The 27,239-nt window shown below is 39.2% G+C and overlaps 1 protein-coding gene across 2 annotated transcripts in view; it reads left to right on the plus strand.

Annotated features, from left to right (window-relative positions):
- The window catches only part of CLGN (calmegin), a 68,066-nt gene that overhangs the window by 23,475 nt on the left and 17,352 nt on the right, over positions 1 to 27,239 (plus strand). For both annotated transcript variants that reach the window (XM_030563742.1, XM_030563743.1), the window contains exons 4-10: positions 2,113 to 2,171; positions 13,373 to 13,514; positions 14,383 to 14,464; positions 19,152 to 19,344; positions 22,496 to 22,685; positions 24,513 to 24,626; positions 25,445 to 25,601. In XM_030563742.1, the coding sequence (XP_030419602.1) occupies positions 2,113 to 2,171; positions 13,373 to 13,514; positions 14,383 to 14,464; positions 19,152 to 19,344; positions 22,496 to 22,685; positions 24,513 to 24,626; positions 25,445 to 25,601 (937 nt within the window). The remainder of the gene's footprint in view (positions 1 to 2,112; positions 2,172 to 13,372; positions 13,515 to 14,382; positions 14,465 to 19,151; positions 19,345 to 22,495; positions 22,686 to 24,512; positions 24,627 to 25,444; positions 25,602 to 27,239) is intronic.

Genomic DNA, 27,239 nt, shown 5'->3' on the forward strand with positions numbered 1-27,239 from the left:
CTGGTCCAGAGATGAATGACTTTATACCAGTGTAACTTTAAATCCCACTGAGCATCTCGATATCTCAGGATAATTTTTCACTTTCACTCCTGTTGAGAAAACATTTATACTGAAGCACTGGAAAGCAAAAGCCAGATTTTGCTCTGTTCCCTATCACAGTGTTACTCAACTGTCAAAAGTTCAGATTCAGTAGTTTGTTATGGCTGTCATAAACAGATAGCTAAGGGTTAATGTCTCTTTCACCTGAAACACCTGACCAGAGAACCAATCAGGAAACCGGATTTTTTCAACCTTGGGTGGAGGGAAGTGTGTCTCTGAGTCTTTTGTCTGTCTGCCTGTTTCCTCTGAGCTTTGGAGAAGTAGTTCTATTTTCTAGTCTTCTGTTTCTAAGTGTAAGGACAAAGAGATCAGATAGTAAGTTCTATGGTTTCTTTTCTTTGGTATTTGCATGAATATCAGTGCTGGAGTGCTTTGATTTGTATTCTTTTTGAATAAGGCTGTTTATTCAATATTCTTTTAAGCAATTGACCCTGTGTTGTATCATCTTAATACAGAGAGAACATTTGTATTTTTTCTTTCTTTTTATATAAAGTTTTCTTTTAAGACCTGTTGGAGTTTTTCTTTACTTCAGGGAAATTAAGTCTGTACTCACCAGGGAATTGGTGGGAGGAAGAAATCAAGGGGAGAGCTGTGTGTTGGATTGCTAGCCTGATTTGGCATTTCCTCTGGGTGAAGAGGAAAGTGCTTTTGTTCCAGGATTGGGAACGGAGAGGGGGAATCACTCTGCGTAGTTTCACAGAGCTTGTGTCTGGGTATCTCTCCAGGAGCATCTGGAGGGGGGAAGGGAAAAAGGATTATTTCCCTTTGTTGTGAGACTCAAGGGATTTGGGTCTTGGGTCCCCAGGGAAGGTTTTTCAGTGGGACCAGAGTGCCCCAAAACACTCTAATTTTTTGGGTGGTGGCAGCAGTACCAGGTCCAAGCTGGTAACTAAGCTTGGAGGTTTTCATGCTAACCCCCATATTTTGGACGCTAAGGTCCAGAATCTGGGAATAAGGTTATAACAATGGCATAACAGGCTGCTTTTATTTATTCCCTGTGCTGTTGGAATAATAGCCAGATGCAAAAAAAAAGGTGATGTCCTTAGGGAAACAATGTTTAGTGTTCCCCACTGAAGTAGTACTAGGAGGCAAGAATGAAAGGAGTGCTATGGGCTGTTTTTCTCTTGGGTAGAAAGCTGATACCTGAATACATTGTGTGTTTGTTTGTTAATATGCCTGGAACTGGTGGTATTGAGTTATCTTATTTCGCAAGGTAAGTGGGGAAAACAATGTATCAGTACACAAAACTTAGAGTAAAGTGGAGACTAAAATAATTTCAGATTTTTTTTCCTTTCAAAAGTATGAATATAGTTTTAATTTCTAAGCATCTATCACTGAAGACCTGTGGATCCCTTAAAGTATATATGCAGTAAGCATACAATTATGATTAGAATGTAACTGTTTGTATTTCTGGATTATTTTAAACTGATTTTTTTTAAGATACATTGGGTTTTTTGTCTTCCCTCTCCCCTCCCCACCAATGGTGTCACTACAGGATAGAGTTAAGGTTTGGGTGCCTTAACTATGCATTTCTTTACCTTGATATGTTTGGAATTCTTTTACACTTAACCTTAAATTTCCTAGGTTTATAATGCTTATTTTTGGGAATATTACAGGTGTGTTGTAACTATCACCCTTAAATGACTGAAATGTAATCTTGACCTTACCCATGTAACACAGATCTTTTTCTGGAAGCTAAGAGTTTTGGGTCATATATTTTACTCTCATTTCAAATTCTTACTGGGACTTTAAAGTCAATATTAAGCATGCCTGCATATTAGCCCCAGCATGTTTTAATGGTTCCTAAATAGTATTTGTTCATGGTCTTTAAATTCCAAATGATCAATGAATAGGGTAACTGTTTTGTGAAAATATCCTTATTGTGCATTTACTGCTTAACTATCTAAAAAGAAAGTAATACTTGCTTCCTTTGTTAAATAATAATCCAGTTTTATTTATATTTTCTTGTCCTTATTACACACTTTTAACAAAACAATTGTTTTTCTTTCACAGGTGGATATTATCTAAAACCAAGAAAGACGATACAGATGAAAACATTGCTAAATATGATGGTAAACTTTTCTTCCTTTTCAATGTAGTTTCTTTCTCAAAAAGCAAGCTTACTTATATTATGTTTTTCTCTCTGTAAATTTGATGTTGATCAAAAAAGTCTTAACATGTAGAATGCACAAAGTTATATTGATATGGAAATATAAAATATTTTCTGCTGTTCACAGGGCGGGATGGAGGTAAGCATATGATGATATTAGGAAAAAAAAGTTCATTAGAAACAATCTCAAGTTACCACTGCAGAGAAAACAGTGCTGGAACGCCTGCTGATATGAGTAGCTTGTGGCAGTTGTATAATGTCGTCACTGGTGCTTTTTGAGAACAGTCTTTCTCTTCTCTAATTAAAATTTTAATAGAGCAGTAAAATTTCTTAAGTACAATATTGTATGTAAAGGATTATTCTATTTAAAATTTACATGATACAGTAGAATTTCTTAACTATCAAAAATACTTGCCTTAAGCAACTTTATTCATATTGCCATATATCTGCTACTAATTGATCAGTGGATACTCTCAAGAAAATTTAGTAGATGAAACAAAATTATGGGACTGAACAGGCAGTTTTTTTTAACCATTCAGCAGAGATGGAATACTTTTGTTCAAATTAAAAGCCCTTTGTTTACCTCTCGGAGTGTAGGGTTTTCCTATTGCTCCTTCTGTACAGGATTTTTTCACTTAAGATTTTGCAGTAGATGGGGAGGAGTGGGGGAGGGAGTACTGATGGGAGAATTGCTCTGGATTTTTCCCTTTTGGGTGCTGCACTTGGCCTGATTGAATTCTTCACTTGGAGCTGTCAAGCTGAATATGATTTTGCGTGACTGAGCTACAGTTCTTATTGTGGTTGACAGAGGTGTAATCAGTGATAGTAATCTTAGAGAGACACTATACCCTTCATTCATCAGGAGGTAGGAAGACCAAATGGAGATCCTGCTGCAAAGAAAAGAGAGGATTTTGGTAGCTCTTTTATCTAATGAATAAAGGAATGAAAAAGACGCATAAAAAAGAGGTGGAAGATAATATGCAGACAACTTTTTGACAAAATAGGACAGAATGGATATTTGAGAGCTACAGAAGGATGGTAAGACTTTTGAAGCTGTAGAGATAAGTAGAAGTGCAGTTGTTGAGATGAGATCATAAAGCATCTAGGAGGAAGAATCTCATATTTTCTAAAATACATGAGAATGCTACAGTTTCCTGAGGTCTTAATTTTGCAGGGATGCCCCCCTTACATTCAGTTTCTTTCTTAGCTAGTAAACTCATCTTAATCAGTGTGACTGTGTGAGGTCAAATGCTGTTCAAAGTGATTACAGGGCACAGAAACAGGTCTCATCCCTGGGGAGGACTGTTGGGGTTACGCTGTTGTATCTGTATGCACTAGAATAGTCTGGCAGTTTCCAACTTTGGTGAGAGCTTATTTTTGTCAAATTCAAGTGTGAGTTTTATGGATTGTAGGGGGCTGCTGCATGCAAAGGATCTGCAGAGCTCTGCATCTGTGCGGAGTGTCTGTGGCCTCTGAGTCTTTAGAGGTCACTGTTCATGTTCTTTGGTTCTCTTATGTGAGATTTGGTCCTTACATGTAACTCTCAAAAGAAGAAAAAAGTTAAGCTTATCCTTTTGTTCCTTTATGATGTATAAAGGAAGTCTGAAAGGTTTTTGTCAAATCAGTTTTTCTACCTTTAAACAAAAAAAAAAAAAAAAAAAAGAAATTTGGTTGTCACAAAAGTGTAGTCTTGTGCTCAGCGTCAGATGAGACGACACAAAAGACAGAAAACTGACTGGTTTGGAGGGGAGGAGAGTTTTTTAGTTTGATGGTTTAAAACTTTTGGGGTCTTTTCATTGAACACATTAACTCCAATACTCAAGGAACGTTTGGGAGTAAGGAGGTCTTTGTTAAAGATTTATCTGATTTGATAGCAGTCCAGGACGATCTGCAATTAGGACTTCCAAATGCCTCTGCTTTGAATTGTAGTGGCCTCAGATGGGAAGCCCACACAGAGTGATTGTGCACCCAGAGAATTTACTCTTTCAGAATGGCAGCTCTGTACAAATATGCTGGAAATGTATAATCCTAAATCTTTGTCTTGGTGTCCCAAAAAGTAGTCATAATTCAAAAGGACAGTTAAGCTATTATGCTGAATATAAATGAGCAGGAAAGCTCTGTGTCGAATGATTACAAGAGAAACTTCAATCCATGTTTGATCTAGTTTCTGGACCAGAGTGGCATATAAAACCTTCCTCCAGATTCCAGACCTGAACAAAAAGCTACCAATTTTCTTGTTTATGACGTAACAAAAAAAATGACTACATTGGGGAAGGAGGCTCCTGCTAACAAAGGCATAGCAAAATTTGCCAGGACTTCAATGATTGTAATAGCCCCCAATGTAATAGCCCCCTAATAGCTAGAGAAAAGTGTGAGTCTCCGTTGTTGTAGATGGCCAAAGCCTATCCCATCAGACTGATGGCCTAAGATAAATCTCTCAGAACCAGGACAAACCTCAGTCCTAACTTGGGAGCTTGGCTTCTTACAGGATGGGAATCCCATGCACATAGTATCTATAAGCAGGTGGGTCTGGTGGTCCTGGCATCCAGAAAGAGCTGTGTTCAAGTTTTGTAGTAAACAGACCAGCATTAGACCCCATGAATGGCCATGCACAATGCTAGCATGATTGCATTGTCCTCTCTCCATAAATGTTATAAAGCATTATGGCTTAGATTTAGTCTCCAGGAAGGAATTCTGTTTCAGACTCTCTGTGCTTCATTGTTTCAGAGCAAGGGAGGCCAAATACTTAACTCTTGTTTTTTGTTTTTTCCAGAAGGACTGTTGCTGCAATTGGCTAAAATTTAAGCGCATTTGTTTTCTTAAACTGTAGATCCATTCTCAGCCATATAAACAAATAGTCATATAAACAAAAAGAAAACAAGATGTGGGGACCTCTAAGCACTGAGGTTGGGGTGAAGTTAAAAGATAATCTAGGCATGGCCCAACACCTAACTAATACTTTTGTCTCAGTTTTTAATAAGGCTAATGAAGAGCTTAGGGGTAGTGGCAGGATGGCTAATGGGAACAATGATATGGAAATGGAAATTACCGCATTTGAGGTGGAAGCCAAACTCAGACAATTTAATGAGACTAAATTGGGGACCCCAGATAATCTCCACCCAAGAATATTAAAGGAACTGGCTCTTGAAATTGTAAGCCCAAAAGCAAGGATTCATAATGCATCTGTGAACTCAGAGGTCATACCCTATGACCTGGAGAATTGCTAATACAGTTCCTATTTTTAAGAAATGGGGAGTAGGGGGAAGTAATCCAGGAAATTACAAGACTGTTAGTAGAACCTCTGTAGTATGCAAGACCTTGGAACAATTTTGAAAGAAAGTAGTTAAGGACATAAACGGTAATTGGGATAAAATACAACATGGTTTTACAAAAGGTAGATCATGCTGGACCAACCTGATCTCCTCCTTTGAGAAGATAACTGATTTTTTTTTATACAAAGGAAATGCAGTAAATCTAATCTACCTGGATTTCAGCAAGGCGTTTGATACTGTTCCACATGGGAAATTTTTAGTTAAATTGGAGAAAATGGTGATTTAATATGAGAATTAAAAGGTGGATAAGGAACTGGTTTAAGGGGAGACTACAGTGGGTCATATTGAAAGGTGAACTGTCAGGCAGGAGGGAGGTTACTAATAGAGTTCCTCAGGGATCAGTCTTGAGACCAATCTTATTTAACATTTTTATTCAGGACCTTGGCACAAAAAGTGGGAGCATGCTAATGACACAAAGTTGGTCATATGGAAGAGGACCAGAATATCATAAAGAAGATCTGGATAACTTTATAAATTGGCATAATAGAAATGGGATGAAATTTAATAGTGTTAAATGCCAGATCATGCACTTAAGGATTCACAACAAGAATTTTTACTGTAAGTTGGGAACTTATCAATTGGACAAGACAGGCGAGGAGAGAGAGTTGAATGTATTGGTTGATCACAGGATGACTGAGTACCAAGATGATGCAGCCATGAAAAAGGTGAATACAGTCCTAGGATGCGTCAGGTGAGAGATTTCTAGTAGAGACAAGGAAGTGTTAGTACCATTATACAAGGCACTATCATGAGACTTCATCTGGAATATTGTGTGTAGTTCTGGTCTCCCATGTTTAAGAAAGATGAATTCAAACTGGAACTGGTGCAGAGAAGGGCTAGTGGGATGATCCTAGGAATGGAAAACCTACCTTAAGAGAGGAGACTGGCTTGTTTAGCCTAACCAAAAAAAAGCCTCAGGCAAGATATGATTGCTCTCTAGAAATACATCAGAGGGATAAATACCAGGGAGGCAGAGGAGTTATTTAAGTTAAGGGCCAGTGTGGAAACACGAACAAATGGATATAAACTGGCCATCAGCAAGTTTAGGCTTGAAATTAGAGGAAGGTTTCTAACCATCAGAGAAGTGAAGTTCTGGAACAGCCTTCCAAGGGGAGCAGTGGGGGCAAAAAACCTAACTGGTTTCAAGACTGAGCTTGATAAGTTTATGGAGGGGATGGTATGATGAGATTGGCTACATGGCATTGTAGCCAATCTGTGACTGCTAGCAGCAAATATCTCCAACGGCCAGTAATGGGACACTAGATGGGAAGGGCTGTAAGTTACTACAAAGAATTCTTTCCCAGGTGTCTGGCTGGTGGGTCTTAGCCATATGCTCAGGGTGTAACTGATCGCCATGTTTGGGCAATTCCTTTTGTTCCCTGTCCACATCCATTTGGCTGCCATTTTGAGAGGTGGAGTTTCAGGGTTCATAAACAAAGTTGTTTTTTTTTTTTAAAGAGGGTGCATTAATATTCCTACCTGATCTCCCTTCCCCTTCATAAGTGGGTTCTGACTCTTGAGTAGCCTGGGTTGGATTTGGCTGACTCTCTGAGGGTCTGAATCCCCTCAATGAGCCATTCATTACTGGGTTGCTTTCCTCCAGGGCTCAAGGGGAGTCCACCATCAGCATGACATCCACCTCCAAATAGTAGCTGAAATCCAGGTAGGCATGAGGGGCAGACTCAGATTTTCTGTTAGCCTTCTTTGCATTTAGGTAGAACTGCCACTTCTCTTTCCCCTTAGCCCAGCATTGCTGCTCATCCCTTTTATATCCCAGCTTTTGGATGTCTTTGCAACATCCAAATAAACATCTTTATTCCTATGGCAATTCTGCAGTTGTCTCTTGCAGTGCCCCTTCTCTGAGCAAGCTGAGAAAGTCCAGGAATTCTTTCCTAGATCAGGCTGCAGGACGAGGCTTGCCTGAACTTAGCTGCACTTTAACATACTGAAGATTTTGAAGCAGGGGGTGGGCTTGTGGTCACTGTGAGCCCGGCCAGCAGTGTTCAAAACTGTGATCAGAGCAAGCACTGTCATAGTGACAGGGCATTGTGAGATTGTTGGAGGAGTATTGTGAATTTTCTATATATGGATCCTGCCAGTGGACCAGTGCTGGTACAGGACTTATGTCATTTGGGGAGTTGATTTAACTTGACCGCTGTAAACTCAGGTTTTGCCAACAGGACTCCAAATTGTGTGTGTATGCACACACATGTGCCAACCTAAGTGAAGTTTTAATGATGCAGTTTATTGTAGACCAGACCTTTCTCATTCTCCTTGTCTGATATCATCTGTCTAGCAGGATACTCAGCTGCACAATTTTGAGAAGTTGTTTTTGGTTAGCACTTTTTTGAAGCAGCGTTTTCAGATTAGATGTGATCATATTTGGATAGGCTTCTCTCTTTGCCTCTCCTGCAGTTAGAACTGATTGGAAGATTAGGAGAGCAACATTTAAACTCAAGAAGTGTCATTCAGTGACTAATAGGGGAGCTGTCTTGCATTCTACCTTGCTGCTATTACACTTAAGAGTAGGACAACAAAACAGCCTAAAATATGAGAGTGAAAGAATGCTTTCAATCTCGCACTAAAAAGATTAGGATCCTGTGAGATTAAAAGAAGCAAAATTATAAGGTTAAAGAACTTTTTTAATTTCAGGATTTTATAAATCATAAAACAGCAAGAAAGGGTGCTTACTTAGTTTAAAAAACAACTTGTGGAGGTCATTTTTTTTATTTGTTTGTAGATCTACACAGGCCCAAAATGTTGTTTGTAAGCAAGAACTTCTGAATGCATCTCTTGAATCTTCATCTACTGCTTGTAAGGCTGAAATAGATTTTTTGTAGCAGAGTTCTCAAAATGTGAATAGTATTTTGGACGCTGTATTTAAGTATTTATGATAACAACAGCATTAATAGAAACTTGAATCAGATCAGAATTGTACTCTTGTCCTGCATGTGTATAATATTGCAATTAATTGGAAGCTGGTGAATATGCACGTTTGTGCAAAACAGTGCTTCATATTTGTGGGTTTACATCCTTATTGATTTAGTTGACTGAAGAGAATAATTGTATGTTAAAAATGTGCATGGTTTCTTGTTCAGTATCCTCTTTTGTGATTGGATTTTTTTTAGATTTTGTAATATTTCTCCTGCTTTGGTTTCCTTTAGTGATTTTTTCATCAGGAAATTGTTTTATTGGTACAACTAAGTTGTCATTATTTTCTTTATATCATTTTCTGAAGTTATGGAACTGTTTTTGACAGCAATTTTAAAAATGTATACTTTAAAAAAGAAACAAAAGAAAAGCTGTTCTGGTATTTCTCTGTACTACTGACTTGTGGAAGTAGTTTACCGATGGGATCTATTTCCTGAAAAAAGATAGCTCACTGAAAAATTAAGGTGTTAAAAAAATGGCAATCATGCATGTGTAACATAATCATTTATCTTATCAGCTGTGATCTGGAGCTGTCAAATTTTGGGGGAAATTATTCCAGGTTTATACTGCTGCTTAAAAGAAACCCAAAAATTCAGAGTTGTATTATTGTTGTACGCTATAGCTATCTATTTTCTAACTTTGGCATTTGCTCATAGTAATTGCTTGTGCAGTGTCACTGAGCCCTGGTCTACACTACAAGTTTAGGTCGAATTTAGCCATGTGTCATGGTATAATTCCCCAATCTGAACCTTAGTGTCCAAAAGATGGGGTACCAGCATGAATTCCTCTAAGCTTAATTACCAGCTTAGATCTGATAAGCTGCCACCACCCAAAAATATAGTGTTTTGGGGCACTCTGGTCCCCCAAAAAACCTTCCCTGGGGACCCCAAGACCCAAATTCCTTGAGTCTCACAACAAAGGGAAATAAATCATTTCCCCTCCTTTCTTCCTCCCAGGCTTTCCCTCCCTGGGCTATCCTGGAGAGAGAGAGACAGATTCAAGCTCCGTGAATCTAAAACAAAGGGATTCCCCCTTTTCACCCTCCCTTCTCTCTCCCTGTCTCCCACCAATTCCCTGGTAAGTACAGACTCAATTCCCTTGAGCCTCAACAAGGGGAAAAAATCAAACAAGTCTTAAAAAGCAAAACTTTTAATAAAAAAAGAAAGAAAAAAAGTAAGTTCTCTGTAATTTAGATGGTAAAAGTTACAGGGTCTTTCAGCTTATAGACACTAGAGAGAAGCCTTTCCCCCAGCAAAAATACAACTTAAAATACTTCCAGCAAAATACACATTTGCAAATACAGAAAACAATCAAAAGACTAAACTCACCTTTTTCCTGCTACTTACTAAAATTAGAACAGAAGAGATTTTTTCAGAAAGATTGGAGGAATCTGCTTACATGTCTGGTCCTCTCAGAACCCAGAGAGAACACGGACAATGAAAGAACACACAAACAAAGACTTCCCTCCACCGAGATTTGAAAGTATCTTGTCTCCTGATTGGTCCTCTGGTCAGGTGTTGCAGGTTCACTGTGCCTACCTCGATGATATGGCCATTTTTTCAGACTCCTAGCCCAAACACCGACTACACCTGGAAAAGGTCTTCCAGCGCATCAGGCGGGCCGGACTAACTGTTAAGGCCAAAAAGTGTCAAATAGGCCAAAACAGAGTTACTTACCTGGGGCACCAGGTGGGTCGAGGAATCATAAACCCCCTACAGGCCAAGATGGATGCTATCCAAAAGTGGCCTGTCCCAAGGTCAAAGAAACAGGTCCAATCCTCCTTAGGCTTGGCCGGGTACAACAGGCGATTTGTACCACACTACAGCCAAATCGCTGCCCCACTGACCAACCTCACCAAAAAGACCCAGCCAAATGCAGTTAAGTGGACTGATGAGTTTCAAAAGGCCTTTACCCAACTAAAGGCAATGCTCATGTCTGACCCTGTGCTCAGGGCCCCGGACTTTGACAAGCCATTCCTAGTAACCACGGATGCATCTGAGCGTGGTATAGGAGCAGTACTCATGCAGGAAGCAACGGATCACAACTTCCATCCTGTCGTGTTTCTCAGCAAGAAACTGTCTGAGAGGCAAAGTCACTGGTCAGTCAGTGAAAAGCAATGCTACGCCATTGTGTACGCCCTGGAAAAGCTACGCCCATATGTTTGGGGACAGCGGTTCCAGCTACAAACTGACCATGCTGCTCTAAAGTGGCTTCATATTGCCAAGGGGAACAACAAGAAACTTCTTCGTTGGAGTTTAGCTCTCCAAGATTTTGATTTTGAAATTCAGCGCATCTCAGGAGCTTCTAACAAAGTAGCTGATGCACTCTCCCGTGAGAGTTTCCCAGAATCCAGTAGTTAAAAAGTGTTCTTAAAATGTAAAAGTCTGTTAGTTATATACTTAGTGGTATATGTAAAGGTGCATGTGTTGTATTAATCTGTTTATTTTAAAGTTCTAGGAGGAAATCGCCGCCAGTGAGCTTCCCCACTGTCTGCAATTTGGGGGGCGTGTCATAAACAGATAGCTAAGGGTTAATGTCTCTTTCACCTGGAAAGAAGTATCTGAAACACCTGACCAGAGGACCAATCAGGAAACGGGATTTTTTCAAATCTGGGTGGAGGGTTTTTTGTGAGAGTCCTTTGCTCTTTGGGGTTCTGCCTGCACTCTCTCGGCTATGAGGGGATTTCTATTTCCTGCTTTCTAATCTTCTGTTTCCAAGTTGTGAGTACAGAGATCATAAAAACAATAGGGGTTATTGTTTTTTTTCTTTTGTATTTACATGTCTATAGTTGCTGGAGTGCTTTGAATTGTATTCTTTTTGAGTAAGGCTGTTTATTCAATATTCTTTTAAGCAAATGACCCTGTATTTGTCACCTTAATACAGAGAGACCATTTTTATGTACTTTTTCTTTCTTTTTATATAAAGCTTTCTTTTTAAGACCTGTTGGAGTTTTCTTTAGTGGGGGACTCCAGGGAATTGAGTCTGTGCTCACCAGGGAATTGGTTGGAGGAAGAAGTCAGGGAGAAAGCTGTGTGTGTTAGATTTACTAGCCTGACTTTGCATTCCCTCTGGGTGAAGAGGGAAGTGCTTGTGTTTCCAGGACTGGAAATAGAGAGAGTGGACTCCCTCTGTTTAGATTCACGGAGTTTGCTTCTGTGTATCTCTCCAGGAACACCTGGAGGGGGGAAGGGAAAAGGTTTATTTCCCTTTGTTGTGAGACTCAAGGGATTTGGGTCTTGGGGTCCCCAGGGAAGGTTTTTGGGGACCAGAGTGCCCCAAAACACTCTAATTTTTTGGGTGGTGGCAGCTTTACCAGGTCCAAGCTGGTAACTAAGCTTGGAGGTTTTCATGCTAACCCCCATATTTTGGACGCTAAGGTCCAAATCTGGGACTAGGTTCACTGTTCACTGTTAACCCTTTACAGGTGAAAGAGACATTAACCCTTAACTATCTGTTTATGACACGTGTTACATTGATTTAGCCCTGCACCGTCCACACGATACAGCGTTTTATTCAACTTAAAATTGATTTTCTATACTCTTTCCCCGATGAGGGGATTAGCACTGATATCGACTTTCCCAGGAATTTGGGGTAGTGTGGTCGCAATTTGATGGTATTAGCCTCCAGGAGCTATCCCACAGTGCTCCATTGTGACCGCTTTGGACAGCATTCTCAACTCTGATGCACTGGCCAGGTAGACAGGAAAAGGCCCATGAACTTTTGAATCTCATTTCCTGTTTTGGCTAATGTGGCAATCTGCAGGTGAGTGCAGATCTAATCGGCAAAGGTGACCATGATGGAGTCCCAGAATCACAGGACATAAAATCAACAAAGGGGGTGGGTTTGCATCAAGGAGAAATGCACACAACTGTCACACAGAGTGGCCCCCTCAAGGATTGAACTCAAAACCCAGGGTTTGGCAGGCCAATGCTCAAACCACTGGGCTATCCCTCTCCCCGCTATTCAGGAAGGGAGGAGCAAATGAATACAAAACAAATCTGGTCTCTTTCTTGTTTTGATCCACTCCATCTCTCTTTTATACATCTTAGGCTGGCAGCAGACGACGCAGTACGACTGCTAGCCATCGTCCTCTCCTGGCTGCTCACCAGAAATATAAGGAGCACCCATGTCTACCCAGGCGCCCGACCAACCTCACCGAGGTCGGCTAAAAGAGCACCCAGGAGACGATGACAGCTGCCAGTCATAATGCACTGTCTGCTGCCAAAAGGCAATGAGCTGCTGCTGTGTAGCAATGCAGTGCCCCGTCTACCAGCATCTAGGAGACGTATGGTGACGTTGAGCTGAGCGGGCTCCATGCTTGCCGTGGTATGACATCTGCACGGGTAACCCAGGAAATAAGGCTTGAAACGATTGTCTGCCATTGTTTCCATGGAGGGAAAGGGCCTCACGACATGTACCCAGAACCACCCGTGACAATGTTTTTGACCCATCGGACTTTGGGAGCTCAACCCAGAATTCCAGTGGGTGGCGGTGACCGCAGGAACTGTGGGATAGCTACCACAGTGCAATGCTCTGGAAGTTGACACTAGCCTCGGTACTGTGAATGCACTCCGCTGAGTTAATGGTCTTGGAGCGGGGATACACACAATCAACTGTATAAAATTTATTTATTTCTAAAAAATCGACTTCTATAAATTCTAATTTCGTAGTGTAGACATACCATGAGTATCTGCAATAGCAGCTGGTATCAGGAAATTTCAAATGCAAGCACAAGTTATTTTCTCTGTGTGTGTTTTTTTTAACCACATTATAAATAACATAGCTAAGGTAACCTGTCTGCTAGCTCCTAGTAGGTCTCCTAATTTCTTTTAAAGACAACAGTAATTTCTTGCCTTCATCTTGCTGTTTTGAAAAACTTGTGTTTTTTTTTTTATTTTAGGAAGATGGGAAGTAGAAGAGCTTAAAGAAAACACAGTGCCTGGAGACAGAGGATTAGTTTTAAAGTCAATAGCAAGACATCATGCAGTATCAGCTATGTTAACAAAGCCGTTTATTTTTGATACTAAGCCTTTGATTGTTCAGTAAGTTGCTCATCAGATTTGTACTTAATTACTCTTCTAACTTTGAAATATCATGAAAAATTAATTTTTGTATGATTCTGATATCCATTCCAACATCAGTTGCCTTGCACAAATGTACCAAAACCCCAAATATGAAGGCGTTAGTATACAAATTAATTATTATAAATGTAATGTTTTATCTTTTAAGGTTTTCAAACCCAAACGAAAGTTATATTTTAGTGCTCATATGTTAAAAATAGATTTAAATGATATTTTAAACCTTTTGTCTCAATAGTTAGTCAGGAATTCAAGATCTCACAAAATGGATGTAAAAGACTTCCATTTAAATGTCAGTGTCTCTGCAACTGAGCTTCCAAATTACATGGAACTTGTGAGAATTTCAGGTGGCTATGAATATACTGATGTCTAAATACATTTTTGAAATTAAGTCAGTGGAAATTGATTTACAGGTAATTCAGAAGAAACTATGAGATGGTTGCTCTAGTTAAATCTAGACCATGATGTAGGTAGGCACAAACATAGTACAAAACTTCCCATGCAGCTCGGTCAAAGTGAAGTAATGAGTGGCCTTTGTACATCTGCAAATGCTGCCCAGAAACTTTTCTTAGTAGAGATTGCTACTGTGTTGAACTGTAATGTTTTTTTAGATTGACACTATTACGTTTTGTGTAACTGTTGCCTTATGTTGCAATGGCAATAAAATATTTCAGGCAATTTTATAAAAATGTTTTGGGAGTAGTGATTTCTATTAAAATACAAATATTTATACTCAATCTTGGACATGGATTCAAAGTTAAACTGTAGATCAAAGTGAGCTTTAATTATTCCAGGGTATCAGCAATATGCTCTTTGATTCCCTTTTATACAGGTATGAAGTGAATTTTCAAGATGGCATTGATTGTGGCGGTGCATATGTTAAACTTCTGTCCAGTTCTGATGATTTGGATTTGGTATGTTCTTTATGTAACATTTGATTATTATTCTTCCATTTAGGGGAATGTGATCGTAGGCTTGGGGAATGTGACTAAGAGTATGACTGTTCATTCGTGAGTACCCAAAATGCTCAGCAAATGGGGGAATCAGACCCAAAGTTTACTTAGATTACTGAAAAGTCTGAAGTAGACTATTTTTTTCTAATCTGAATAGTTCATGTATATATGAGATTTTGCACAAAGCCTTCAGAGTTTGTTGGCCAATTATTATGCTTATGACATCTGTTATATGTCAAATACAAGAAATATTTTAACTATAGTTAATTTCCTTTATTTTTAAAGAAAAAAATTTAGCCTACTATAAAGAAGTGGTTTGAGGGGAAAAAAAATATAAAGGTCTGAATAACCCAAGAACACACACTTCATTCACTCTAATTTTTTACATTTTCTATTGGAATTGCGAATATCTAGGATGAAGGGCATGGTGTTATATAATGTAAGCCATATACTACCAATATTCCACATGCAGAACTCAAGTGATGTCAACTGTTCTTTCTGAAATTCTAAATAAAATGACAGTTCATAGATGTTAAGGGCAGAGGGGACAGTTATGATCAGCTAGTCAGATCTCATTCAATAATACAGGCAATAGAACCTCAACCAGTAATTACTGCATCAAGCCATAACTTTTGTTTGAGCTATAGCATACCATTTAAAAAGAATCCAGTCTTGATTTAGAGACGGCAAGTGATGGAGAATCCACCATGTGATTAGGTAAGTTTCAATTGTTAATTCACACAAATTTTTAACATTAATTTATAACATTGACCTCTACCTCGATATAATGCTGTCTCAGGAGCCAAAAAATCTTATCGCATTTATAGGTGAAACCACATTATATCGAACTTGCTTTGATCCACCTGAGTACACACCCCTACCCCCTGGAGCACTGCTTTACTGCATTATATCCAAATTCGTGTTATATCAGGTCACATTATATCGAGATAGAGATGTATTTATAGCGTAAATTTGTTTAGATTCCAGCTTCTATCCAATGAATGGGTGCCTTTTTCCCCCTGCTATCTTAAAGGACTATCTGCTCTTGGAAATCTCTTCCTCTTGTAGATCAAGTCACTTCTGAACCTTCTCTTTGATAAATAGATTGAGCTTCTCAAGTCTCTTATTATAAGGGATAGTTTTCAGACCTCAGATCATTCTTTTAGCTCTTAATAAGATTGATATCCATGTAGTTTGGATCTATGAGGGTTATTACTCAAGTTAAAGGTACAAAGACAGATTATTCTGAGATCTTTTTAAACCATCAAAACATGACCCTAAATTAGTTAAGATGACACGTTCGTGCCCCAAAACTTAAGCTTTTTTGGTAGACCCTTTCAGAGGCCCAAAATTGTTTGATTGGTATTGTCCTCAATTCCACAAAGTTTGAGAATTAGATCTCCCTTTCCACCTGGTCTTCTGCCATTTTGTTTTCTTCCCATAGAAGCAGGCAATTTTCCTATGTATGAACACACATACATTGGAAATGGCAGTCTGTACATGAGCAGGAGAGTACATTGTGACCAGAAATCAGTTTTTATTTTTATCACCATATAGAGAATCTAGCATGGCCCCATCCCTTTAAGGGCAAAACACACAAAAAAGGGTTTTCCTTGCCTTTAATCACTGTGGCCTACCTCATCCATGGTCCCCATAAACAAAAAGGGAACAGGGTTTGTATAGCTTATCACACAGGAGTTAGTTCTGACTGTTTTTCCTTCCTATGAGGGTGAAATCCTAGGGAAGTTGAACTAGAATCAACTTTGGACTCAGGTAACCTATGGGAGGAGAGGTAAGTCAATTTACTTACCAATTCTGTGATACAGAGTTCCTCTCTCTGACTTAAAGTATTTGCACAGACCGTGAGTTCCCATCCTTGCAAGAGACTACAGCTGCATTTTCTATAGGAACTTTTCCAAATACTAAAAGTGGAAATTATAATAGAATTCACTTTCTTTCCCTTCTTAGGAATCCAGTACCAGTCTTTACCGTAAGACAGTTTTACACACGCACAGACACACGAATTTAAAATTCCTTTTTATGAATAACACTCCAAAGATAAACCATTTCAGCACAGCAGTTTGAATGCACTCTAGCAAGACTAACATCACTAACTAGAGATTTGTTATTTTTTCCTTTTAAAATGGAGAATATAACCCAGGGTTTAACAGGCCCCCTCCCCCACCGCTCCTCAAAAAAGTAGATAAATATAGATATACAATAGCTTACAAAATCAATACAGGCATAGGGACTTCTGGCAATCGGAGATCTTTTGCTTTCATGTAGGCTTTACCCAATCTCTAACTATTATATAGACAAATAAAACATTTAATTGTACTATACAGCCAGTTATTTCAACATCCACATTACTGAGCACATACACAATTTCAAATAAGAAAACAAAAAAAGTCTGTGCAATTACTGTAGCTGTTAGTCTCACACACTGTCTTTGGTTCAATGATGTGGTATAACCCTGAAAACATTTGGCCTCCAGTCTATGGTTGCTTCTTTTATGGTGTTTTCCCAGTCTCAATCCCATCAAGTTCTGTAAAATTACAGGAAACTATATGGAGAGCCGACCCATACATCTGTCTGGGTTACCCCTGCCAACTCTATTGTCTCCCTTCGGGACTGGGCTGGATCTGAGTCATGGGTCTCTGTAGAACAAAATGCCCACTTCATCAAATTCCTTTTCTTTCTTCCCTCCCTCCTCTTTTCCCCTGCTCAAATTCACCAGAACAGAGGATGGACAATTAGCTGTAACTTTTCAGTGCTAAATATTAGTTCATTGTCCCAGTCTCTCCAATGCAAATTGGGCAGGGGGTTTGTTCAAGGTGCTTTACAGTCCATAAGAGATGCGGAAGCCTGAAGAAATTACTCGATGTGAAGTGTGTTGGACCACTTGTAAAATGTCAGAAGTTCAAGATGGAATCCCTTTGCTGGATTTTGGCAGGTGCTGCTAGTTGTTACTTTACGTTGCAGTAACACCCAGAGTCTTTGGTCAGGTTTGGGGTCCTATAGTGCTAGGTGTCGGAGAAACATGAATTAAGGAAGTCCTTGCCTCCCCCAAAGAAATTTAGTATGAAGAGCAATGTGACATGACAAGCAGGTGTAAACACAGTGGAGAGGAGGTAGGGGAAGAGAATAGTTTGTAAGCACCAATTTAGTTTTCTTTCAATAGTTTAAACAAGAGAATTGAATAAGGGATTAACAAATCACTAGCTGTTAGACATTTTTCCCCTGGATGTCATTATTGAGATGGATTTTACAGGATTTGAGGGAGGACGGGGTGGTAGCTGTATGAATGGATTTGGGGATATGTCCCGTACATAAGCGATATCCTAGAAGAAGGTGCAAAGGTGCTGTGGGAGAAGTACATAAGCAAGTGATAGAGGCTGCCATTACTGTGGAACAAAGGGAGTGGGAAGATCACAATGTAGTTAGATAAATTTGAGACTGACAAAGTAGGGAGAAGCTAAATTATCAAGGTCTTTGAAAATAAGAAGCAGAAGTTTTGTGTTTGGTACAGTGGAGGGACCCTGTGTGTGAGTTGTGACATGACTGAAGTGGCATACTGGGAAGATTATTTTGGCAGCAGCATTCTTAATGCACTGGGCAATGGCTCCTTTTGAAGCCCTGGCACTTCAGTGAACTCTTGAAAGACCTAAGGTCTCCCAAAATTTTTAGCACAATTTCACATAGCTGTATTATACATGCATGACTGTTGTTATTAGAACAGTCAGGAAATAATTTGCTCTCCCCATCAATACTGGAAAATGCCGTCATGTTCACAAAGTATGATTTTTAAACAGTTAACTTTGGCAAATCTAAATTGAGTATTTTTATTTCATCTGCAAAAACAGCTGAACTATGTTTGTTCACTTACAGAAAGTCTGGTCTCTGTCAGGAGGTGACTATCAAACTTATCTTTCATAAATACATTTTCTAGAAATAAGTGTCTGAAAAAAGAACTTAAAACTTTAACTATCTCTTTATGGGAATTTTTATGTTTGGAAAATAAACAATTGAAATATTGAAAGATTTTGACAACATTAGGTAGTATGGAGTGCCCCTATGAAGGAAAATAAACTTTTTTTTTGTTTTGTGTTTTGTTTTGGTGTTTATCAACTACTCACAAATGTGGAGCAGCAGGACAGTGACAAAGAAAAATAGTACATGGTGACATACTATCTGATTATTTTTTTAACCATATTATTAATTAAATTGCACATCAACTATTTCCCTTCAGGTTTTTTTACAGGGCACAATACTTTGTACAAATAAGTACAGCTGCTGTTTTTATGATGAGCATTTTCATTTTAATATAGTATCCACAGAAGTTATTCTTCCACCTTTAGGGCCTGATCCTTTTGACTCCTTGTGAGGTGCTGAGAATCCTTTATGCATGGTCAGTTTGGTGGAAACAGAAGGCACTCAGCATCTCTCAAGAAGTGCTGAACATCTTGCAGGACTGAGCCTATAACCCTTGTGTGCTGGAACTGATATTTCATTGCATGAAATATGTCACAATAGGATTGTAAGCAGGCTGAACGCTTCCAGCATCAAGGAGTAGAGGTACACAGGTTGACTTCATTAAATGTACTGCATAACCAATACTAATCAATCTCTCTCTCTCTCGCTTCTACAGGAATACTTTTTTGACAAAACACCTTACACAATTATGTTTGGACCAGATAAATGTGGAGAAGATTACAAACTGCATTTTATCTTCAGACATAAGAATCCTAAAACTGGAGATTATGAGGAAAAACATGCTAAGCGTCCTGATGTAGACCTAAAAAAATTCTATTCGGACAAGAGGACACATCTATATACTCTGGGTATCATTTAATTTAATTCTTAACATGGCACTTAAAAAGGAAAGGTTAGAAAACAAGATCCCCATTCACTGAAGACTTACAAATGAGCCTGTTTTCTATCTGTATAGTTTGGTTCATTGTTGTGAATATTTGTGTATGATGTGTATCTTAAATGGCTTTGAAATTCTGTTGCTTAAGATTCACTTGAGGGGGACAAAATTAAAAATTGGACCTATCCAACCACTCGCACACTATTAAAGTATGCTGTTATTTACACTTGTTGCAGTAAGCAAGGATGTAGTACGCTATCAGTACTTCATCCTTGACTACTGCAACTAGTATAAATAATCATTTGTTGTTAGATTTATAGGAAAAATAGAGACACCTACCCCAGGCTCCAGGTGCCCTGTCATAAATTACGAAAACAAAATTAGATCACCTGCAGAACACCAAATTCCCCTCCTCCATAAAAGTGATTTCTCTCAAAAGTCCACCTCTCCAGAAGGGTGCATAAATCAATGACTTGTAGCATTCCCTGAAAGCAAACAGACTGGGGCTATTTGAAATGAAAATAAGGAAGCCTGTTCCACGACTGAAGAACATTCTATTACCAGTCACTTCTTTTAAAAGAAGGAGCCAGCTCTAGTATCTATGCTGATCACAACTGCAGCAGTGTGGCATGCAGAGAGAGAGTTTCTCCAATAGCAAGATCTCAACCCGTTTGGGCTTTACAGATGAAAACCATCACTTTAAATTCAGTTTGGAAAAAGTAGCCAGTACAGATCATGCGGCACCAGAGGTGTGTACTGCCAAATAGGCACAGTACTGCATTCTGCACTGGTTTCTTTCCAGACTGATCAAAAGGGAAGCGCCATGCAGAGCACATTGCAATAGTTCAGTCTTTGGGGCCATAGATTTAATTTAGAGAACTAGATTAGAGGTGGCAGCAACGGGGCCTTATTTTATCTTTTCCCCCAGTGTTCCACAAGATGACATTTGAAACATCTTTCTGATTATGGAGATGTAATCCTTGACACAGTTAAAAGCTGCTTGGTGTAGCTAAAACTATTACTTGAAAAAAAATTAAATCAAGTACTTCTGATAAGTTTACAACAATTGAGTGTTTTAAATTAACATACTCACTCCTAAATTTGACACTAATTTTGGGTTACTTTGTATAACATGAAATTTCCTTTATTACCTAATATGTCCGGTCTACCTCCAACTCTCTGATCCTTTGATAAATGGAAAATATTGGAAGTGATACTGTTAGATGCTGGGAAAATGCATCTCAGACAAGTTGGAAAGAAGGGGGCAACAGGAGTAAGGCTTGGGGGTGAATAGTCAGTCTGTTCCTGCTAGAGAACCCTTCTCTCCATAATTTGGAAAAAAAAAAAAATTCCTGAATCTCATTCTTGTCGCTCCTCTGCTGTCCGCAAATATCTGTGCACCCAGCTAGCAAAGTATCATAGCTCCCTCCAGTGCTGGACTATGCAGAGAATGACAAACTGCTGTTGCTATCAGTTGCTCCATTAGCTCAAGTGGCAAAAGTCTTTGTGATGGATCTAAAGGTTCCAACCCTGCTGATGACCCATAGAATGATGATACATGATGGAATTTCTGTTGCATTATATTTGTTTTTCCAGTTTACTGTCTTTAAAACATATGAAATCACATACACAAATCTGTTAAAAGAACATCATGAAGGCTTCAAATTCAAGCATTCTCATTAGGAAATGCCAGAATTAAGGCTTCCTGTGTGACATTTAATTTGCCCCGCAATATACATGATGAAGCAATCTTTCATTCATGAACACATACTGTTTTTTCCAGAAGACCCCTATTTCATTCAGTGCACAGGATGGACCTGCTCTAAGGATGTATCAGAGATATGTAGTAAATAGAAGCTGTTGTGTATTGGACTACTGCTTCATTTGTTGCTGAAGTTGGAAGGTGTTTAGTGAATGAGGCAGGTAACTGCAGGAAGGGAAAGGACAACCTCATGGTTAAGACAGTTGAATACTACCCTAAAGAATTGAAATCTCCTCCTGCCTCTGCCATAGAATTCCTATGTGATGCTAGTCAAGTCACTTAAACTTTCCACAAGTGGTCAGTAATTGTGTTCTTTTCAATTTCTGGGTGCCTGACTTGAGATCCTGGGACCTAATTTGCAGAAGCAGTGAGATTCGCTTCTGCAACGAAGTCAGAGGAATCAGCCTTTCAATGTACAGAGTGCTATATAATGCTAAGTACTCTGAAAAGTCAAGAATACTTTTTACCTTAATTGCATCCGTTTCCCAACTGTAAAATGGAGATAACGCCCCTCATCTCATACAGCTGTGGTGAAAAGAAATTTATTAATATTTGTGAAGTGCCCAGGTACAATTGTGATGAATGCATAGAAAAGGAGGAAATTTAGATGAGAAAATTAAGAATTTTTTTATTCGAAGGCTTGAACAGTATGCAGTAAATAAGGCATGAGGCCACACACTGAACAACGAAGAGAAAACAAAATATCGAATAGCTGTTCATCACGGGAGCACCATTCATTCTGTGCACCGAATGAGATAGGACCTGTCGGGGGGAAAAAAAAAATAGTACATGATCATGTTATTAAAGACAGTATCCTGATTCATACACAAAATAGGACCAAATTAACGTTGCACAGACAACCTTCTTTCTGGCATTTCCTAATTTTTGAGTGCTTGACTTTTCAACCTTAATATTCTTTTAACATAGTGTTTTGCATGCAATTGTAATATAAATCGTGCATAACAGAGAAGTGGTATGCTTTTAGTGAAAGGCCAGAATTGATACACTGCTTTGTCTACCTTACACTTCATTAATGCAGTATTTTGACTTACATTCAATTTGTATCATGGAATTAAGTTGCCTAGTTTGTAAAATAAAGAAATGGAAACCCTGAGATGACTGCTCAGTGGGAAACTGGTGGGGTTATTATGCATAAGTGGCAAAAAATATGTTCCTTAATGACAAAAATATTTACATTTTTTCCGAAGTCTTTCTGGAAAGCAAACTTAACCTTGCGTATTTGTTTGTTACATATGAATCTGTGTGTCTGCATGCACATACGCATTTTAAGCAGAAGATTAAAATGCAAAGTTCCTTTATTTCACAATTTTAAAAATACATTTATTTTCTTGCAATTTAGTGCTGAAACCAGATGACACATTTGAAATGTTAATTGACCAATCAGTTGTCAGCAAAGGAAGTCTTCTAGAAGATATGGTTCCTCCTGTGAACCCTCTGAAAGAAATAGAAGATCCCAATGATAAGAAGCCAGATGACTGGGACGAGAGAGCAAAGATCCCTGATCCTAATGCTGTCAAACCAGATGACTGGTGAGAAAATGTATTTTATTTATACAGACTATATAGTGTGCAAGCTATTCATTTTTGGTGGCTTGACTTCTAATTTTATGGTGTTGACAGTTAGTCTATATTCTTCTGCTGGAAATAGGAATAGTATTTCAATCCATGTGTGCCATGAGTTAAAGTGACATTGGTAACTTAAAAATCACATTTGTCTCTGGAAAAAATTGTACCCACTATTGTTGCAGGTATCACCTATAGGTACAATAAAGGAAAGTTTAGGAAGAACATTTTTTTTCAGTTTTACTTTATGCATCTGACAGCACTTTTGTATAGTTCATTTCCCTATTTCTACTGGCTCTGTGAATGAGGGGAAAGCAGTAGACGTGTTGTTCCTTGACTTTAGCAAAACTTTTGATACAGTCTCCCACTGTATTCTTGCCATCAAGTTAAAGGAGTATGGACTGGATGAACGGACTATAAGGTTCATAGAAAGCTTGCTAGATTGTCAGGCTCAACGGGTAGTGATCAATGGCTTAGTGTCTAATTGGCATCTGGTATCGAGCGGAGTGCCTCAAAGGTCAGTCCTGGGGCCAGTTTTGTTCAATGTCTTCATTAATGGTCTGGAGGATGGCGGGATTGCACCCTCATCAAACTCCCAGATGACACTAAACTGGGAAGAGTGGTCGATAATGCTGGAGGGTAGGGATAAGACACGGAGGGACCTAAAAAAATGAGAGGATTGGGCCAAAAGAAATCTGAGGTTCAACAAGGACAATTGCAGAGTCCTGCACTAAGGACGGAAGAATCCCATGCACTGCTACAGACTAGGGACTGACTGGCTAGGCAGCAGTTCTGCAGAAAAGGACCTAGGGGTTATAGTGGATGAGAAGTTGCATCTGAGTCAACAGTGTGCCCTTGTTGCCAAGAAGGCTAACAGCAGTTTGGGCTGTATAAGAGGAGCTTTGCCAGCAGATCAAGGGATGTGATCCTTCCACTCTATTCGGTATTGGTGAGGCCTCATCTAGAGTACTGTGTCCAGTTTTGGGCCCCACACTACAAGGATATGGAAAAATTGGAAAGTCCAGCAGAGGGCAACAAAAATGTTTAGGGGGCTGGAGCACATGACTTATGAGAAGAGGTTGAGGGAACTGGAATTATTTAGTTTGCAGAAGACAAGAATGAGGGGATATTTGATAGCTGCTTTCAGCTACCTGAAAAGGGGATTGATTCAAAGAAGATGGATCTAGACTGTTCTCAGTGGTACCAGATGGCAGAACAAGGAGTAATGGTCTCAAGTTGCAGTGGGGGAGGTTTAGGTTGGATATTGTGAAAAAGTTTTTCTTTAGGAGGGTGGTGAAGTACTGGAATGTGTTACTTAAGGAGGTGGTGGAATCTCCTTCCTTAAGGGTTTTCAAGGTCAGGCTTGGCAAAGCCCTGGCTGGGATGATTTAGTTGGGGATTAGTCCTGCTTTGAGCAGGAAGTTGGACTAGATGATCTCCTGAGGTCCCTTCCAATCCTGATATTCTGTGACTCTATGATACTACTGTGTAGTTAGTTTTCCATGACTGGCGCTTTCACATAGCAAAAAGGAAAAGAAAACCATTTTTAAAATAGGTATGTCGCTGTAAACCACAAGTTGGCAGTGGTAATTTGGGAGCAGGTATATTACCTGGAACTACTTAACTTGGTTTTGCAGACTTTCAAAGGCACAAAGGGAGCTAGGTGCCTAACACCCTTTTGTGCCTTTTGAAAATCATCTCTTTTGTGTCAGTTATGTTCCTTTTGACTAGAACTTTGCCATTTTGAACCAGACTGCTATATTTTTTTCTGGTAACATCAGTTTGTAATTAAAGGGATGAAGATGAGCCTTCCAAAATAGAAGATCGTGATGCTGTCAAGCCTGAAGGCTGGCTTGATGATGAACTACAATACATCCCAGATCCCAATGCAGAAAAACCACAGGATTGGTAAGAACTTGTACTCAGTAAGAGCAGATCTTTTTGCTGGGGTATTGTAGACGAGGCCTCATTTACTCTGTGGTAAATTGGACTAAAATTGTGCTCTTTGGTCACTAGAGTCGGCTGTGCTTTGATGCAGCAGACTGGAAATTCTGACGCATCTTCAGATACATTTCTATATTTGGAATAAAATATGAAAATGGGCAATGTAATCTGCACAGCAGACCCTTTGTTGTTAATTGTGGGTATTAAATTTATTTTATGCTGTCCTCAGTATTAGTTTTCATTGTTCTGAAGAATTTTGTATTGACAATGCACAACTGCATTGTAAAAGTTGCTAGAGGGGAAGCTGTAGCTTTTGGCTGCTAGGTGTAGCAAGAGACATCTGGGTCTTTTGGTACCAGGGAAGCAGTTCAGGATTGTAAAATAAGCACATATAGTTGTGGATATTTGTTAAAATAAGCACTGAAATATTTAAGTGCTGACATTTTAAATTGTCATCTTTAGCTTGATGCATTATGTTGAATGGGGCAGTCCACACCTCTTAAAGCATGTTTCAGGCTGTCTGCAGGTACAGGAATACAACTCTGTTGATGTTTTTCATATTTCATGTTTTCAAGACGATTTGCACAACCATGAAAGCTAGGAAAGTTTTTAGAGAGCTTACGTTGTGGAATACAGATCTGTAGGCAAAGGGTGGACAAAATTCTGAGGCTTCAGAATTTCAGAACATATACAGGCCCTGAGTGTAGATTAGATATGGGAGTTAAAATGAACATATGAATGGAATTCTTATAATGCTCAGTTGTTTGTAATCCCTTCCACAGGGATGAAGAAATGGATGGTGAATGGGAAGCCCCACAGATCCCTAATCCAAAATGTGAGACTGCACCTGGCTGTGGAGAGTGGGTGCGTCCCATGATGACTAATCCAAACTACAAAGGAAAATGGAAACCACCAATGATAGATAATCCTAATTATCAGGTAGTAATGAACTATAATAACAAAATACTGTATTCTTCATTAAAAGGTTCAGAGATCTGTAGAACAATCTGTCTAGGCTTTTATACCATATTTATTACTATGTATCTGAATCATGAATACATGGTTCTGATCACATTTGACTTCAGATTTTTTACTTTAAGTAGCTTACTTCTTAATTGCCTTATTTTAAGTATGCTTGAAAATACTGATGCATTTCTGTATAAAGCCTTTTTCTCCATTAAGAACTGCTTCTGCAGAAACTCAATTATTCTAGTGTAGTTTTCTCAACTATCCTACAGATTCTAACTACTACAAAACTACTTTCTTTCCTTTAGAAAATTACATACAATAAGGTAATGTTAAAGTTCTTCTCTGAGTGCTGTCCCTGTGGGTGCTCCATTTCAGGTGTTGGTGCATTCCAGTACTATTGATCAGAGATTATCAGTAACAGTGTCTGGTTGGGGTGAAGGTTTGCAGGAGCAGTCTCACGGTGCTGCTGGTACCTCATCTAGCATGCGCATGGCCTGACCCCTTCAGTTCCTTTTCAACTGTCTTCAGCTTGAGATGGAGTCCGTTAGCGGTGTCACTGAAAACCTTAAAGTAAGATTAGATTAAGTTAGATATCTTAGTTTTTACCCTTGTTTGTTAACAGTTTGCTACTTTACTTAGTATAGTTAGCATTAGTTAGCTATCCACCACGATGAACTAACCTGCTCAGAACAAGTAAAACAGGTGTTAATAAATGGTAGGAAACCCAACACATGTACTACTTACCTCCAAAAATGAAAAAGATTCTTCATGTGGTGCCAGAACAAACAAATATCTGCAAACCAGGCACCACTACCACTAATTCTGGAATACTTCTTATTCCTAATGGCTTGCTAAGAGCTCGCTTAGAGTTCATCTCGCTGCCATCACAGCCTTCCATCAACAAGTAGATGGGACTTCAATATACTCTCACCTGATTACTAAGTGATTTCTCACAGGAATACAAACCATGTACTCAGACATCAAGAGCCCACATTAGCATAGGATTTAAATCTGGTGTTCAGAAGTCTAACCAGAGCCCCATTTGAACCCTTTGTCAAATGCTCATTCCTTCACTTATCTATGAAACTGGCATTCCTGGTGGACATTACATCCATGCACAGAGTCAGCGAGATAGGGGGTCTCATGGCTCAGCCCCCCTATTGACAATTTTCTTCAAGGATAAACTGACACTTAGAACACATCCTAAGTTTATGCCAAATATATCGTCTACATTCCACCTGAACCAACCGATTCACTTACCTACATTTCATTCAAAACCACACACTAATGCTCAAGAGGCGGTCCTACACACACTAGATGTTCACTGTGCCTTAGACTTTGATCTGGACAGAATGAAGCCCGTCCAAAAATCACCTAGACTTGTGTCAACAACAGAATGATAAAGGGCTCTGCTGTATCTACACAAAGATTATCTAAATGGATAACCAGCTGTATCCATATGTGCTATTCACTACACAACACTGAAGTCCTTCGGGCAGCAGAACCCACTCAACAAGAGCTTCATCTACCTCCATAGCATTCTTACACAATGTTCCCATTCTAGACATCTGCAGGGCGGCCACCTGGGCCTCTGAACACACATTCATG

The sequence above is a fragment of the Gopherus evgoodei genome, chromosome 5 (assembly GCF_007399415.2).
Source record: "Gopherus evgoodei ecotype Sinaloan lineage chromosome 5, rGopEvg1_v1.p, whole genome shotgun sequence".
Taxonomy (NCBI): domain Eukaryota; kingdom Metazoa; phylum Chordata; order Testudines; family Testudinidae; genus Gopherus; species Gopherus evgoodei.